This window comes from Nestor notabilis, unplaced genomic scaffold (genome assembly GCF_000696875.1).
Source record: "Nestor notabilis isolate BGI_N333 unplaced genomic scaffold, ASM69687v1 scaffold8558, whole genome shotgun sequence".
NCBI classification, from domain to species: Eukaryota; Metazoa; Chordata; class Aves; order Psittaciformes; family Psittacidae; genus Nestor; species Nestor notabilis.
This window is the reverse complement of record NW_009938700.1, coordinates 34,772-53,711: the sequence shown is the minus strand read 5'-3', so window position 1 is coordinate 53,711 and position 18,940 is coordinate 34,772. Positions and strand designations below refer to the sequence as shown.

Below are 18,940 nucleotides of genomic sequence, written 5' to 3'. Positions count from 1 at the left end.
TTTGTCTGAACTGCCACAGCAGTAACCTCTTCTACACAAAGCAAAATACTGACAGAGATTAATATGGAAATAAATCTGTTTTTTTTAATGAGCTAGAATGATCAGTTTTACTGAGCAGTAACAAACAACATTTTTCTATATTACATCAGTTTTTCCTTGTAGTTGTATCTAATCCTCTCCTGCTACTACAGAACCCCTTTTCCAACAGACTGAGTTTTCAGTCCAAGTTAGATGTTGGCTAACAAAGGATTCTCTTTCCACAGTTTCTCACATCTCTTCTTTTGGATACTGGCTTTGGTTTATACAGAGCACTCAACTTGCCTTGTCTTTGTCATGTAGATCTACAGTAGGTATAAAAACTGATTCACAGCTGCTCTGGCCCTGCAAGAATACTGACAGCACTCTGAGATCAGCACCCTACTGCTACACACAGTGCCACATTCAATTACTCAATAGACAGAATGCAGATCTAAACCAGGAGCAGCCTCTTCTAACCTATCCCCAGTCATATATATATAAAAACAATCCTCTCATCAGTTACACAGACAGACAGCATGTGTTACGAGCATATTTGAAAGGAACCTTAGAGCAGGCTTGTACAGATTCATTGGTGTTTGATGCAATTAAAAGCCCCTGCAGAGACAAACTCATTCAGCCACATGAAGCAGTATTTTGGTGAATGAGGAAGCGGGCACTGAGGTAACGTTCAGACTGGGGAAAGGACAGCGCAGTTCTGCACATTACAAATAGCAAATACTCGACCTCTTCTTGCAGGTCTACATGCACACTCATGCCTGGGAGCTTTCTCTAAAGGGACACAAGTGAGGCAAGTGTTCACAGCACTATTTTAAGTACTTACTTTGTGTCCTCTTTAGTGAAAGTTTTGTGATTGCAACTTTTTCATTGCCTACCTTATGATTTTAATAGGACCTTAATTAAAGCCCCCATTAAACTCCACAAAGAGACTGCAGATGACAGGATACAGGGATGGATTTCATTAATGGAAGGTTAGACCAGATCAGTTCTGATTGAAAAGCTGCATCTAGGTCCTGAAACATGTAAATGCATAGTGAAGAAAATTAGAATGCTATAATCTAGAATTTACTTTGGAAAAGGGTGTCTTTCAGTAACTAGTGACATAGCACTAAGGGTGTAAAAAAATGTGAAAAAACACTGCAGACTTGAAAGGTGAGGAAAGGAAAGTCTTTCTGCCTTGCCACAAAGTCTTGTTAAACTACTTTAATGTTTGTTAAAGGCAGTTTCATGTTCATTGATTCCTCAAACTGACAAATTTATCTTGTCAATTGGTAAAAGCTATCAAATGGAAAAAAGAAACATTACAAGGTGTAAAGTATTCCACAGCACTCAATTATAAAGTAAAAAGCCACAAGTCTTATGTGCTTACTGCACAGATGCAATGATTGTTACAAAGGTAAAATTACATCTGTTTTCCCCATAAGATACTAAGCTACTACCATTTTGTAAACCATAAAAGTGCAACAGGATATAGGAATCTTAAACTGTATGCTTAACACTGATATCAATTCACTTACAACAATGGCTGAACCCTCATTCTAGTAAGCACAGAAAAAGCTGAGGATTTCATTCTTTCAAAGCTGTTCAGCAATGCCTGTTTTTTTGATAAATGACAAGAGCGATAGTACCAGTATTATGTATTTTGGATACAACTGAAATCCTAAATAGGAAGCGGGTGGGAGAGTGGGGGGGGGAGAGAGGTTACTTATTTCAGGTGAAGTGAATAAACCATTAAAGCCAACTGTCAGCTACAAAAACCAGCAATGCCATGTGCATCTCAATGACCAGTTCACTACCACACTAGGCTAAGGGCAGTATCTTAAATTACTAAGACATATATACTCTTGTATAAACTTCCAATGCATGGCTACCTTGCAGGCTACAGGCTGTCAGCACAGCCCCATGCCTGTGGCTGGGGATCTGACCAACCACTGTGTGAGGTATCCACAGCTCCCAGCATCACTGAGTGGCTCTGGCACCAGCACTGCCCACATCAGCAGGGCAGAAAGGGCTCCCTTTGATTCTGGTACATGGACTAAGCACTAACAAGCTTCCTCCAGATGCTCAATAGAGATCAGAGCAGCTACATGACAGCTGCTGCTACTGACTATGTGTAAGCCCACAGATAGTGATGTCAGGTTGGGATTTTTTCTTAATTAGCAATATTTTTTTCATTGAGAAATGATTTAAGGAATATAAAGGCTCACATCTGAAAATTAAGCAGCCCACTAATCTGAAAAAATTTTCTATTAAGTGTTACATTTTAAGTAAGTGGATAACATTAAAAACAAAATTAGCAATTTTTCTGAATCATAAAATATTTAATAAGGTATATTTGGGGGGGATATATTGTATATAAAATTTCAGATCACAATATGAAGCGATTTGAACCCTCTCCAAGCTAGCACTGCCTTCAATGCCATGTAGATGTATTGCCACTGATACAAGACCTACTAAAAGCATACACTGTAACTAATACAGAAGTGGCCTTTTTATATGAACTAGTTTTTACACAACTCGAGTGTCTTGAATACCCTCTTTAAGTGCAAAAAACACAGATCACTTTACACTAATGCAGCAACAATGCATTCATATTGTTCTCATTAGTCATTAGTAGTCAACTTGCATAAGATACAAGAAAAGCACAATGAAGCTCACAAAAATAGACTAAAAATCAGCCTGTTCTTGCAAAAAAATACAGCATAATAGAAGAAAAAGACAAAAAAGGATTATGCACACCACAGAATTTGCTGTTCTTTAATCCAGCTGGCTTAAGTGCTGTTTATGGGAGTTTTTGCCATTTTTTGTGGGTTTTTGTTTTGGTTTGGGTTGGTTGGTTTTGTTGGTTTTTTTTTTTTGTAAATCAAACCACATGGACCAGGCACAACTAATATTGAGGAGGCAGTGTGTAGCTAAAACTCCGCTAAGTTTTGTTATCCCCACAATGTATTTTCCTCTGTCCTGAGGTAGTTACAAAAAAAACAAATCATAAATTAAGCATCAGCTAGGCCAGTAAGAGCTGAGGCTTTTCTTCTTCTTCTTCTTCTTTTTGCCTTTAAAAACTACTTTTTAACTGGCCAAAACTACCTTTGATGTTAAAAGACAGCTAAGAATTAGAGTTCTCACTACACCAAAAAGATGGCCATGATGGGAAGAGGGTTAGCTGCTTCAAAATGTGACAATATATTGAGTCCCATCAAGGTGGCTGGTCCACTGTTGAATTTCCCATGTTTATTCCCCTTTACTCTCTTAAAGTCATTGGGTGAAGTACAGAAGAATCTGAGCACATCATCGTCCTTTACTGTAACCAGGGAAGAACTGGTCCAGTAGTGTCTGCAGTATCTTGTTGGGAACCATGGTGTAGCCTTTTCCCAGGTCATAGCGGCAGGCAGGGCAGGTGAAGACTTCAGCTCTGAAAGAGCGCTGTAAACAACTCTAGGACATACAAAGACAGGGAAACAAATCATGAGAATTTTATTTCAGACTGACAGCTTAACCAGCAAAAACTAAGCAATCACAGTAACCAAAAATGCAGCCTGCAGTATTATCAGAAAAAGGAAATAATTACGAAGCCCTCTGGTGCCTACCTCTGCCTCTACGACCAAAAAGTCCTATCAAAGGAACTCTTGGCTGAGACGTGAAGCACTGAGCTGGGAAGGAATTAAAACAAATCACTGCCGAGATTTCCCCTTCATTTCCACTAGTGCCTTCCTGTGAATCACAGCCATGTCTGCAGCTTCTTTCTAGTTTCACAGTCAAATTGATAAAGATCTTCACGAAGAAGGTGAGCACATCAGCTATATTGTCTCAGTAACAATCTCCATCTACATCACCAGATAGGTTCAGTTAAGCCTTGAAGACATATGTGGAATAATATAACCTCTTAACACATCAGCATCAGTGCTGCCCTCCTTACTATGTTATCACAGGCTGCACACAGGCCAAGCATCTGAACTGAGTATCAGAAATTTATCAGGGCAGATCTGTGCCCAAACAGCAACAGCAGCTTGCTATCAAACTACTCCTTACAACTTTAACTGGATGCTATTTTGCATTTGCAAATATTTACGGACATCTTCAAATTCTGTGCCTTCTGAGTTTGCTGCCATTCAGCTTTCTCTTCTCCAAAGTTTTCCAGTATCCGTAACTCTAAATATTAACCCCATCATAATACTTTTAATGTTTTAAGAAGCCATAATCATTCCATGTGTGCAGGCCATCCATAAAAACACAGAGATTTTTATGAAACAATACATATCTTCTTGAACAGTGAACTTGCATTATCAGACATTGTACTAGGATGATAATAGTCTGCGACCTTTTAAGGCTCCTAGGCAGAAACACTGGGTATGGCACGCAGACCTCAAGTATCACAATTCAGCACATGATCAAGATTTTAAGATACATGAGTTATAAACTGACTTATGTGGCCCTCCTACCAAACACGAACAATGTCAAGAATAACAAGATAAGATAATTTACTCCAAATAATTGTCATATATTTACTCTGCATCCTTTGAAATAAGTGTTACACCATAATAAAACCTGTTTTTATTCCTTAACTATGCCAAATTAAGTTACTGTGACTGTATCATCACCTAGCTCCTGGACTAAACCAATTCCTAATGTAGTTCTACTGATCACAAAGGAATGACAGCATGGCAAACTTCACTGATTATGTCTATCAGGAACTACACTAAACATACTTCCAGTCCTTGTTACATAAAATTAAGCTTACATAGCAATCACTGAATGCAAACTTGTTGCATGTTTTTGCTCAGAATGTTAGGCAATAATTATTGTCTTTCTAAAATACATATGGCTTTGGTGACTGGTGTCTTAGAACTAAGAAAACAGCCCAGAGCAAGACTGAGTTTATTCTTACTTTACAGACGTTGTGGAGGCACTCTGTTGTCACTGGCTGGTAAACCAGCTCCTGGCAGCAGACACACATAAAGGATTGTTCCAGTTTCTTCAGAAAATTCTAGTGTAGGGCAAAAGAATGAAAAAAGACAAGCTCTATTACAGTTCTTGTAAATGCCACTTATTACATAAAGATGATGAACTTCCAGAAGTTTTTAAGTCCTTCATATCCATAAGTGCAGCTTTCTAAAAGTAAACAGGAAGCAGGTCTGTAACTGCTTAATTTCCCTGCTCTTCCACAAATCAGGGAACTAATGTTTTAAAGATTATTTACTTGTTTGTATCAGTATGGTTATAAACAAAATGAAACAGAGCAGAGGGCCCCTCATGCCTGATTCTTAGCAAACCTCAGAAAATTCAGTAATAACTGGAGCTAGAAATTTGCATGTGCCTGAAAGATCTCTGCTTCTCTGCCAAGGGTACAACTTCTGCTAAGAAACCCATTGCTGCACCTCCTCCTGTGCTTATGGATTACAGCTGGCTTAATGGTTTCTTCTCTCCTCAGGCCAAATTCTCTGCAGAAAACCTCTGTGTTTTTTAAACCTTCTCAGGGCACTTCTGAGAAATCTCAAGATACATTTGTTATCAGGTGTTTCACACACATAAACATGCTTATCTTCAGTATGTCAGCATTCTCCAAATATCTCAGGAATAGAAGCTTGGGTATATAAAAAACAAAGCAGATCTAAAGACAATCACAATATGATCATTGTAAAAATTTTTAAAATACCAGACTTATCTCAAACCACGTTTGTTTTGTTAAGAGCAGGTGTTTCAAGCAGAAATATTTACATTTCACAGTAGTGACCCAAAGCTACCAGTCATTCCCACTATCTTTAGTGGGAACCAAATAGAATTCTTAGCAAAATTATGGGTAGGAATCGGTAGAAGTAAATCAATCATTTTGAAATTGCTGCTCTCTCCTTTTTATAGACATGTATCCCTATTGCCTGTCATCATGCACAATTTTAAGAGCTGAAATTCCTTCTAGTCATTACATACCACTGGACATGGAAGAACAGGGAGTTATAGATGCTTTATCTGTTACAGAAGCACCAGAAATAGTCACTGGTAATTCTCAAATAAACTAATTATTTATGTCCACTTACCAACCAATGGTTTGTTTTTTAGTGAACTGAGTCTTATCAAGTTATCTTGATCTCCTCTGAGAAATAGCTCAAATAACTAAGAACTTGAGATTGGTAAGACTAATCATCACTGAAAGACATAATATTTCAGGAGATACTCCTTTTGCTGACTTTTTGAATGCTAGTGTCTACAGTCTCTTAATCATGAGCTAGTCTAGCATGAGGCACCCCTGCCCATGGCAGGAGGATTGGAACTAGGTGTTCTTTAAGGCCCTTTCCAACCCAAACCATTGTATGATTCTATGATTCAAGCTATTTCCTCGACATTTAGGGGGAAGAAAGTATTTTCTCTCTTAAGTTTTCCTCTCTACAGAGTGGGATAATCTAGATATGGATGAAAATATTTTCATTTCATATCTAAATTTGAAGACAACAATACTTCTATCTTCTTAAACAAAGCAAGCAAGCTGTATTTTCTGTCATAAAAGTATTTTCTGTGTAGATGAAAGCAGTGACTAGAAGCATCTTTCTTCATGTCTGATTTCTCACATCAGCACAGTACAAAAATATATTTATAATTCCAGTGAAAACACACTCACACTCCCTGCAAAACTGGGGGAAAAAAAAAAAACCCAACAAAAACAAAACACTTCTAACTCAAAAATTATTTTTGAGCAAGAAAAGATCTCTATTACGCAGGTGTAAGATGAGCCATAATTAGTAAATTGCACAAGTGAGGATTATTTTCTTGAAATCAAAGTCTTAAAACTAAAAATAATGCTACATACAGTCTGTATTCAGCAGAAGTTCAGCAAGCAAATTAGGTTTTAAGAAAGACTCAAGATTTTTCCTAGAAGTCTAAAGAAAAGGTAAGTATTAAAAATCACGCATGTAGCAAACATACTGGTCCTTCCTTAAGAAAAGCAAGTACTTCATCCCACAGTTTCTGGTTCATAGTGTCTTCTCTAATCAGCCATTGCTGCTCTTGGGTCAGCTGGAAAGCCTCTCCTTTCCCTCCATCTCCCATCCTCATGGCTTTGGGTGTATTCATAGGTTCCTCTATACCTGCTTAAGATTATGACCATGAGACACAGTAACAACAGAACATTAGTCTGAACTAATAGAAGGGGAAGACAAAACTGTTTCTAGAAGACTAAAACATGGATTACACTCTTGAAATTCGGCAATCAAATCCATGCTTGAACTCATACTGTACGGCATTGTTTGGGCTGCAGCACACAAATGCACAGAAGACTGTTTTCTCTTTCTTAAGAGAAAGAATTGTAAGAGTCGTAAATAAGATCCCTACTCTAATAATTAATAACAGAGCATGTGCTTATCAATTTACATTAGTATTCCAAATACTTTCACACTTTCACGAAGTTTTCATGCTACCAGCTTAATGAACGTAACATGACAGGCTTTGCTGATGACTGCTAAAAAAGTGGGGGTGGGTGGGAAATACCATCATCAATTGTCCTTTTCTGGTTTCCATTGCTCTGGCTGGTCGGCTCCTGTTTCACAGTTTGCTTTTTAACCTTATCCTTCTTCTCCTTGCTAGCCATGGCTTCCAAATAACCTTCTGGATACTAAAATAAAAAAGCACAGGTTTAAAACAAAACCCACTGGCACACAGGAATTCCCAAATACCAACAACACTAGTATCTAAAAGACCTTAAAACCCTGTGACTACATATTGAAGTAACTACAAAATAATTTTTAAAACCATACATGATGGCAAAAATATTTAAATTAGTATCTATTACTAAGAAATTGTAGTCAAGTCAAAGAATCTAATCCAGACTTGACTGTATTAAAAAGAACCCAATACCTATATCTGTGCCCTTAAAATTATGCAAATAAGTTAGGTAAAGCTGAAGATGATGGCATGCTGCAAGATATACCACTGCCTTGCTGAGAAAAAACACTATGTTAGTTCTTTCCATCTTTTGTGTATTCTGCAATTCCCAAGTCCTTATGGATCAGTTGTTTCCTGTGCCTGGAATACAGTCACACAAACCGCTCAGTCACATGGAGAGAAAAGTACATAAAATGCAGTTTTTCAGTTTCTCAGACAGTATCAGTTACAAATTCTTCTAAAAATTCTTTCCAGCCTAAGGATCACAAAACTGGATTAAAACTCTCAATTTTCCAATCCATATATGCAAAGCAATTCACTGCTAAGGCAGAAAGCTTCATCCACTGTTCCTTCAGCTGTGCCACTAATACAGGATCTTTCAGTCAGATATCTGTAGTGGTTTTTGACATTGAATTCTGCCATAGAGAAGTACAAGAGAAAAAAAAATGGGGGTGGGGGCTTTAATTTAACGGATTCCTATTTCTGGAATTCATTTAATGGAACTCAGAATAAAAACAACTCTGCAAGTCCTGATTCAAACCTGTACACTTAGACCCAGTTTCTTTGAGCGCTCCATTCCTTCCGAAGTCCAAGGTGCAGGCTCAATGTCATCTCTCCTCAAAAGATAACGCCAAACTAAAAATCCACATTTTCCAATTTCTGGCCAGTATTTTACCACCTAAAGAACAAAATGAAATTACTGACATTATTCTATCACAAGCCAAATGCATGCATATAGTCATGTTTTCATTGTTCCAGAAGAAATCAGAAGACTAAGTTATACGTTACTAATACACAACAGCTCTTCTGTCAGTGCAAAATTTTTGTATTTTTGATACAGTGCTCTTAAAAGGCAAACACCTTTATTTCAGATGTTAAGAAGTCATTAAATGCAGAAAGAGCACGAAGTTGAAGGGTGTGAAGAAACACTTTAATTCCAGTGATGAATACGACTCAGTAGGCACAAATAAAGTAGCTTACATATTCAGCTTTATATATCTTATTATGGATTATGTTCTATCATCACTGCTTTGCATAATTTCATTTCAGTTCTTTGCAGAATAAGCTAAAGCTAAAAAGCTATCATGGAGAAATAAGAATTATTTCTTTTAAGTAATAATGAATAATTTGCAATGCAACACAAAACTTTTTAAAACAGATGACAAAAATTGTTATGCTGCACTCAGTAGAAATCCAAATACCTTGTAAATGCCATCATATCTGTTGCCTTCCTCTGGGGCATATTTGCTGATTCGCCGTCCTTTTGAACTGCGCACTACTCTGACTGGCTTACCAGCTCTCCAATTCTTAGACTCTGCTCCATTTTTGTCATCCAGTGGGGCATCACAGTTAAGGGCCAATGCCCTAGAAAGAGATTGAAAATCTTCATACACTAGACTGCTTCACACAACAGATTCTTGAGAATTAATGTAATTAAGTCATACCTATTTCCCGTGTCTAATATGCTTTATCGCATAGCACAGAACTTTTCAGCACATTCTCTAATAGCTGCAGAAGTGGTAGAAGCAGTATTATCCATTCTACCACGTATGGTAAGAAAAAAAATGTGAACACAGAATATTTTGTTGTCAAGATTCCAGATGAAAACTCAGTTGAAAGAGCCAAATTAAACAAGCCAATCCTTTCAGATTCAGAATTCTTCATTTTTAAAAATAATCCCTTCATAAATAGCATTGAGGGAATTGAAAGAAAATTATAACAAAAGGCAAACTTTCCCTATCACTATCCCCATTAACTGCAGATTTTATAGCTCTTTACATGTGTACCAAAGGTAATGAATATGATGAAAAACACTATGCAGAAAAAAGTACAGAGTAACCATTCAAAAAAAAAAAATCTAAGTAACTGAAATCTCTCACATAATATATACTTTGCCTCAGAGTAGGAGTTATATAATAGTAGTTAACTCAAGGACAATAAACCCTTTCATCCATTAACTACATAAAGACCCTCTTCTAGAAATCTGGAGCAAGACACTATGAATACCTACTAGACCAAGTTGCCGTAATGAAAAGTACTTCTACTTCCACAGCCTGATTTGATCAGATTCAAATTAAATCACGGATCTCAGAATGGAAGAAATAACACAGTTTAAAACCAGCCATGGTACGAGTATAAAACCCACATTATACAGGACACTAAGAGACAGGCATACAATATCAACTCTAAAAATGTTTCTTATATAAAAACAACACTTAAAAAAGGAGAAGTAAAATATCTGGAGAAGTAAATTAACCAATACTGATTCAACTACATGGATTATCATGATCTTTAGTATCAAAGTGCTTGAAAACTTGAATCAAAATCAGTAACAGAGAGCAAAACCTTATTTAACTCCATGCAGACTAATACCTGCAAAAATACAAGGCAAGTTTTGAATGCAGATTTCTCATTTGCCAACAGCAGAGGAATGCTGAGACTAAGGAGTCCAGCTGTTAATTCTGTTTCCCAATGCAAGTTTGCTCTATTCACTAAATGTGCTTGTAAACCTTTTGCTTAGATCTACTTCCATCTTCCTTCCCTCCTTGTTCTTGTTCACATCATGTCCTCCCCTTTCCCTCCCACACTCTCAACAGCCAAGTCAGGCTTTCCCTTCTCCTCAAAGCACCACCAAAAAGCAAAGAATCCTTCTACACTCTGCTTGACAACAGCAGATTGTATCTAAAAGCAGACCTGGCAAATGAAAGGTCTCAGTCAATGTCGATACCCTGCTGGTGTTAAGTGGTCAGTTGCATATGAGAAATTATGCTCTTAGAAATAGGAAAGGATGGAGAATTCTTTGTTCAGGCAGACTTTTAGAGGACGTGAAAACACTTTAAACAGATGTCTATTTTTTTTTTATATACATTTTCATTCTCAAGCACCTGTTTTTGATACAGCGACATGTTAATTCCTTGCTTTTCATAGAAAACTATGATGGATGAAAGGGCTAGCAAAATAGTGAAGATTTCTTCTAACATGGGAAAACGAACATGCTTTCTTCCTACTTAAATTTCCTAATTGACTTAAACATTGAAGAAGAAACTTAAAAAGCAACAACCAGAATAGAAAACTTTCACCCAAGAGTTTTGACTAACTTCTCATCATATTAAAACCATAGTCCTCTGAAGGAATTTGTAAGGCAATTTCAACCAGAAACATGACTACCAGTTCTACCATCAATAAAGCAATGTATGTCATTGAGGTGCATGTTTTTTAAATCAACAAAACATAATGCTTGATAAAATGACTCTGAGCAGCAAGAGGCACCACTGTTTACAAAAGCAGCATGTACAGGAGTGAATGAATATAGTGAAATGTTAGTTTTTAATCAAAGCACTACAACCCAGATCATTTGTTCTGGAATACTTTTAAATTATATCTTCAAAACTTACCTATTCATGTGTGTTAATGTCTGATCAAATGAATGCTCTCCAATCCTTTTATTGCCAGAAAGATCTCTACCTCCACTCCCAGTGTAAGTGAATTCATCTCCTCGATCCTGTGCAAGAAGATTATCCTTCATTTTAACACTGGGAGCAACTCAATCAAAAAAGAAATGTGACTTAATTTGTTCTATTTACTCAGACAGAGAAAAACTATAATCCAAGGCATGGAAATACGTGTTTCCAATTTCAGTATCATTGTCCTCCTAGAGTAGTTGTGCCAGCACAAAGCTACTGGTCTGGATGTAACATTCACCAGGAAATTCTTAGTAAAAAATTGTCTGCCTTAAAAAAACTTGGGGCTTTTGAATCTTCTAAAAAGCTGGGGTTTTTGGGGAAAAAAAAAAATATTCTGAGGAAGGGAACACATTCTACTGAGCAGTTACTTGCTCCAGAGCTTTCATTTAGTTTACAAGTATAGCATGTTTGTAAAATACATAATAAATACCTTGGAGGGATTACTTAGCAGCTTGTGCAAGGGACTAAGCGCTAATAAGTACAAACAGCTACGTCGTACATGCAAGGCAGGTGTTTTAATGCAATAATAATTGCAGCTCTTCTGAAAATAATCCCAGCTCTTCTGAACAAGTAAGAGCTTAAACTCATTTAGATTTGCATTTTGTAAGATGATATAATTCTGTAGTATATATTTCTTACGTAGAAGCTTCTTTACATTGAAGGCAGGCTGATAAAATCTTTTACCATGATCTGTAAAACCAGTCAAAAACTACATAAACATAAATGAAGTCAGTATTGCTATTTTCTTCAGGAAATATGTCATAGAAATTCATATTACTCTGGCAAATTCAAGTATTTCTAGAAATATATATATACTTTAAAAATATATTTAATATGCTATCTCTTTGGAGAAACAAATTTTGTACAAATCACGAAGCAACAGTAGAAGATAAATACTTAATAGGAAAATAATGCTTACATGAATTTTCATAGCAAAAATCTGTACATATACGCAGTAGTAAAATTCAGTCAATTTCTTACCACTATTAAAAGTCTGACACTATACAGCATCCAGTGCAAGATATTTCATGACTGACAACAGCAGAAAAAAGAGAAAGTTGGAAAGAGAAATGCTGTTCTAACAAGGCCATAGAATAATTATAGAAAAGATGTTTATTTTATTTTTTTAAAACCTACAGAAATTCAGCTGCAGTATTATTTATCCTGAAAAATTTATCTAGACATAATAACAATCATGCGCTATGAAATGTTAAATATTAAATGAAATATTCAAAACCTGCAAAAGACATGCACAAACTCTGGCATATCCTCTCTTAAAACAGTCTACTTACTCTGCTCAGTGAATTTCTAAAAAATAACAGAAATAAAATGATATTGTATGAGGACGATATATGAAACAACTTCAAAAGAATGAAAGACCGACAAGACAGGAACTATTTACTAAGAAAGAATATAAAATAAATTGCATAAAATAAGGTATTACAGAATTGAACTATGTTTAATTTTTCAATTATTGTCAAACAAAAAGCGCAGATCCCACAAAGATGTTTATGATAATAATATGAACAGGGATGGATTTGCTTGATGAATCAGGCCCATTCAAACAAACTGCATTTTAACAGCGCACAGGAAGCTTGTGCCAAGTTCAGAAAACCAGAAAGATGTCTCTTGGAAAGTCATGAATCCAGAATGATTTGTGTCTCATAACAAAGAAGAAACTGAACACATGTTCATGGCATGGCAGAGGGAGGAAAACTGTTACAGCAGTTTTTTGATGTGCAAGCAGAAATAAACTAAAACTGGAAGGTGATTTTTCCCTCTTTATACAAAATAATGTTGAGGCAAATACTGAAATAACATATATATGAGAATGTAAAATAACAAAGGAAAGACAGAAACAGTACATATGTGAGCAAGATGAAGAAAATTATTTACAAGACAAGACAGGCTCAAGGCCAGGTTGGACAGAGCCTTGGGCGACACAGTTTAGCGTGTGGTGTCCCTGCCCATGGCAGGGGGGTTAGAACTAGATGATCTTCAGTTCCTTTCCAACCCTAACTATTCTATGATTCTATGGTGACAGTCAGGTAGAACGATCTTCGTGAGAAGAAAGTACTGAATAGACTTTTTTTTGCATACAAACACAAAACAAGAACAAACTGCTATAGATTTAGGCCAAAAAAACTCAAGCAAGAAGGCATAAATACAACAGTTTCACAATTATCTACTGGAACACACTTCTTTGGGAAATGGGTTAAATGTAAAAGGCTTAAAAGCATCACACTTCCAACGTCTTCAGAGTAAGACTGAATTATTCTCTGGGTGGTAGTCTTTAACCACAGGCAACCAGAAGACATTGTGCTTGAAGAGATAGCATAGATATAAAGCCTATGCAACAATGTTCACCTCTTGAACAGATTCTACACTTGAGTCTCTTTAATTATGCAAGTGTTCTATGCATAAATAGGCAAAACTATATGGATTTGGAAGAAACTGGAAATCCAGGGGAAGGAAAATGGAGGAGAAATGGAACAACTGCGGAGCATAATTGTTACAGGTCAAGTAACAGGATGATGCCATCTCTTAAAACTTCCCTGCAGAAGGAGGGCTCATTACTTCTATTACTTCCCAGAAGAACTACACTCACTTATTTCACATCAGATATATTAAAAAAAAAAAAAAAAAAAAAAGGATTTCCAAGCACAAAGATACATAGTTCTTAGAATCTGAGAAAAATCAGAGATCTTGTCATACAGGGCACTGACCTGGACTGGATGAAGAGAAATGGGGAGGACATTTGAACCTCTGATATGAGAGCAATTCCTAAACAGTAAGAGGAAGAAAGCTCCGGAGAGTACGTAAGCGCTAGTAGAGAGAGAAAATCCAGAATGACAAGAGTAAATGATGCACAGAGAATCCTTAAAAGTGGAGTAAATGTGGATATGAATATAGTCAATGATAAACAGAACTGAAATGGGGATACTTGTAGTGTGGAGACCTAATGGAAGACCTACAAAATCTACTTCCATTGGAGTTATGGTATTCTACTTTGAAAGTAGAGCATGCCAGGAATACTCACCAGCTTGTTATTTGGGATCTTCTGATGAGTAATGACTTATTAAAACAATCTTGCAATAGCTTTGAGTTCTGTGTCTTATCTGTAGACAATGCAGGACCTTCCTACCACCCAAAACAATGTTCAACTGATAGCCTGTGTGTGACAGGCAAAGGGGGAAAGCTATTTTAGCTATTTTTTTCTCTAGGGGATCAAAATGCAGAACTTAACATATGGATACTGCTGTAAATTCTGCATTCAGCCTGCATTCATTTGGCAAAATAAATTACTGATGTCTGTTATAAGAAAGAAAATAACTGTCAAAAAAACTATTAAATATATTCTCTTCTGTTTCTTCTTCTTTGCCCCATTTTCTTACCTTGAAACATGTAATTCTGCCATTTCTCTTCTGCTTTCCACAGCTTAATTCAATTTTCCTGCACCAAAACTTTCTTTCAACAGCTAGTAAGACCCTAGTCATTCTGTCTTCTCTCAATGCCTTCTGTATGTCTCTCTTTCTTATATTGTCTCCACAAAATTACCTCTTAACTGTCCTGTTTGTAAAGTTTGATCACATTGCAGAACAAATGAACTTTACTCACTGGAGAATGAAGAAAGTAGGATTATGAATTCCACATAATTATGACCACATGATTTCTATGGGTTGCTTTTATGCAGCAGCTGACAGGGGCATCAGCTACTTCAAGTTACTGGAATATCAACATATGTCAGTCATGAAAAAATATTTTTTTCTTTACATTAACACCTCTGGTATTATACTCAAAATTTGCTCTCAATATATACACAAAAAATTGCATTTATCATTTATTAAAATATACTATTAAAAACACAAACATATTTTCTAGATGAGCTTCAACCTTCAGTCTGAAAAAAATAATGTCTTACTGGCTTTTTTGACACAAGAAAATCCAAAATTTCATTAGTTCACCAACTCCTCAATTCACCAGTTACACCTTTGTAAAATGTGATGAATAAAGGTTAAGATTTTGATTAATATGACAAAGCAAAAGAAGAAAAATGCACTAAGCCTTTTCACATGAAATTTTTAAATCCAAAATGAATACTAAGTATCAGACAATTACACTTGAAATTATTTTCTTTCCCTTGTAGTAAGGATACCTAAAACTGAATCATGCCATCATTCATCTCCATTAAAACCTCAAGTGTCTATATGCATTTAAGTGCTGTCAACACTGGTCTATCTGCCCAACTGTCTGATTTATTTTTGATAATTTCATAGTTTAGCACTGCAGTAAAAGGTGTCAATTAAAAAGGCCTAAATTGCATATTTAATTTATAAATCAATAAAATACGTCTTGCACTAAGTGCAAAGGTTGAATATGTCATGATCTGTGTTTCTGAGCCTTCCCTACAACTGTCCTTGACAGCAAAAACATGACAGTATTGTGGCACATTCCACCATGATGAAAACATTTAACCAGTTTAATCTAAGACAATCTGAATCTCTGACCAGTAAGAAAGACAGCTTCAAAGCAGGAAATAGCTGAAGGCGCTAACTGGTGATGGAATTAGGTCAACATTTTTAAATATAAATTCTAAATGAAAGTACTAGACTACTACTACTACATGTGCAACCACTTCTTGAGGTTTTTCTTATTCCTTTCCAGGTTCAGTGCCAAAATGGTGGATTACCGGGCCTTTAAATTAAACAATTCAGGCTACCCAATCTGGATTCATTATCTTTTGCTGCTTTCAAAATCAGTTCTGACTTCCCAAGATACAACAGATAGAAAGCCTTTTCAGGTCAAAACACCCACCTGTATTGGGAGATTACTTAGGAAATAAAACAGGGTTTTGAGACAACATTTTTTAATTACAATTATCTTTGACTACCTCTTGGAGATTGCTGATTAATTGCTTCTCTGATGAAAAAAAAAAAAAAAAAAAAAGCTGCAATCTGTATAAGTAATTTAATTAGCCAAGTATAATCCTAGTTAAAGCAAGGCAAAGAAAACCTTTCCTGTCTAAAAGACACGCACTTACATCCATTTATCTCTATACATATGATTAGAATTTGTTACTTTCATCCTTCTTTTATTTCCTGCACCTAAACAAGTGCTTAATATCACAGGAATCAATTTTATAGGTGTTCATGTGAAAAGTCTATGAAGTCCAGCAAGAAAACTCATATATTATACAACAAAGATTAATTATGCTGATTGTTCAGAGTTTCATGAAGGGAACAGATTGATGATATATAGCACCAATATGACCACTCTCTTGAAAATGTATTAAATTCAGAAAGGAGGTATTTCAGTATGTTAGGCATTCACAGTCAGAAGCCAAAGCCTATGTTCTTGACCTATGGCACTATTCCAGGCAGAATGTTTCCTGGAAAGAGGAAACAGAAGATGAGCTAAACAGTGCTTTGCTAAGCATTAGCAGCATTAATTTCTACTTTCTAATCTGCTTTATCATTGTGTCAGATAGGTACTCAGTGCTTTAGAAACAATCAGATATGCAAAGTGCTGCAAATGAACTTTAGAAAAGTACAGATAGGAGCGGTATAGACACAGATTCCACACCTCATTATGAAAGAAGCTGCCAAATAGGCAATGAGACTACTTCAACAGATGTAGTACTAGCACTAAAAAAATAACAAAAAAGCCTCTCTGTAACAAAATAAGGTGTTTCAGAGTGTGAAAGTAATTCTGAATATAATGCTGACACAGAGGAGATAATGAAATTCAGAAAATAATGCAAGAAAGGTAATTTTTTTGTATGAATTAGCATTTTGTACGGACTGATAGCTAACAATATGGAAAAGATGCGGAAAAGATGCAGAAAAGATGCAAAGGAGACTTGCAGGATAAAAGCTGTCCTGCAGATCTGAAACATAAGTATTAAAGCTACTGCCCTACAGATTATGACAACTATGTCCTTAGCATTGGAAGTAACAAGGATAGACAAATAACACATCCAAGAGAAATGGAAGATATTTGGTAGATATTGTATAGTGAGATACTCAAGTGTTTTCACATTACGCTGGAGCTCCAAGCAGGTCCCAAAACAGTAGGGCGCTTAGACGTTGGAAATGTGATGGCTTTTGCCAACAGCAAGTTCCATGGCATCAAGATTGGATTTTCAGCTACATAGTTGATCCAGGTGACTCACAATAGACACTCTCAGTGTAATGGCTGTAATTAACTTGTTATGTTGGATTCTCAGTACTATAAAAGAGAGTTGAAGAAATTGGAAAAACTGTTCCCTTGGTAACACAGTCAGCATGGCATGATAATTCAGAAAACTTATACAGCATACTACATCTCTTTCGTACCTGGGCTCACACTGGATTCAGATGACCCAGGTAAGCCTAGAAAACTGGTTAATAAAGCAGCAGGTCATACACATGGCTAGGTAAACCGCTAGTCACAACAGTCTTTGGATACAAAACACTTTGACTCAGACATGCAGCTCCTATTACCACTTGATTTGGATTTAAAGCCATTTAAGTATGCTATTTGCTACAGCACTGGCACTGCACCTTTGCCAGTGGTGGAACTTACCAAGTGTTTCCACTGTGCAATGTACACTACGCAGAGGTTCTGAAACGTTCTAACCTGACGACAACATTCGCTTGGGCAAATCCAGTGAGCTAAACAGCGTTTATTTGCAATTAGACTATTTCAAACAAGTGGAATAACACTGACACCTTGAAACTGATTACCCACATACAAGATTAAGGTAAAGACAGAAAACATTTAAAATGGACAGCTAACCATTTCATGAGGTGGTTTGTGAATGCTGTGTTCCAGGCACTGAATAGATTTGCTACAGAGTATCAATGAATCTCAGCAATGAGTTTATCTGCCTAGGGTCCCTCTTGAGTCACTAGAGATGCTATTCTCTTTTACACTCTCAGAACCTTTTAAAAGAGGATGCGAATGATCACAGCAGGCACTGTCCTCCATGAGATTCTGAATCTCAGGTCAGAGATCTCCTGTATGATCCTATATGCAAAAGCACTTAAAGAAGAAACAACCTTTGTTCATATTAAACTAAGCACACAACCCAATAAATTTACCATCTTTACAGCACTACCTCAATCCACCAGAAACATGGATCTTCAAACTTTTGAACAGCAGTTTAAACCCTGATACATAAACCCAATGACACAAAATAGGAGGGCAATTGTTCAACACAAAAGTGAAATTTCTTCAGCTACTTGATTAGATGAACAGACAAATCAAAATACTTTTATCATGAATACTTCTATCACTCATCACTTTGATCAGTGATCACAATTACTGTTAATGTCCAATATCTAGTTTTTAAATGTTAGTCTATTCTGAAATAATTCTTTGATTTTCAGTTCCTGAAAGACTTCTCAATTTCTTCAGCTAACGTTCCTATTATGGTTACTATCAAGAACAAGACCAGGAGATCAGCAGTATAAGCATAATTGAGACTCTAACGCTAATTATTATAATACTGTACCTTAAACAGGTAAGCCATATGTCACTAAAATTCAAGGTTAAAGATTTACAAGAGATAGATTAATGTGTAAACACTT

General features: G+C 36.2%; 1 protein-coding gene across 1 annotated transcript in view; it reads right to left on the bottom strand.

Annotated features, from left to right (window-relative positions):
- Positions 1-3,089: 3,089 nt before the first annotated feature.
- Positions 3,090-18,940, bottom strand: part of UHRF2 (ubiquitin-like with PHD and ring finger domains 2, E3 ubiquitin protein ligase) — a 35,655-nt gene continuing 19,804 nt past the window's right edge. The window contains exons 7-13 of the mRNA XM_010019472.1: positions 11,301-11,407; positions 9,108-9,270; positions 8,447-8,584; positions 7,513-7,636; positions 6,952-7,115; positions 4,922-5,020; positions 3,090-3,471 (exon numbers count right to left, since the gene is read on the bottom strand). Of these exons, the coding sequence (XP_010017774.1) occupies positions 3,325-3,471; positions 4,922-5,020; positions 6,952-7,115; positions 7,513-7,636; positions 8,447-8,584; positions 9,108-9,270; positions 11,301-11,407 (942 nt within the window). The 3' untranslated portion in view covers positions 3,090-3,324. The remainder of the gene's footprint in view (positions 3,472-4,921; positions 5,021-6,951; positions 7,116-7,512; positions 7,637-8,446; positions 8,585-9,107; positions 9,271-11,300; positions 11,408-18,940) is intronic.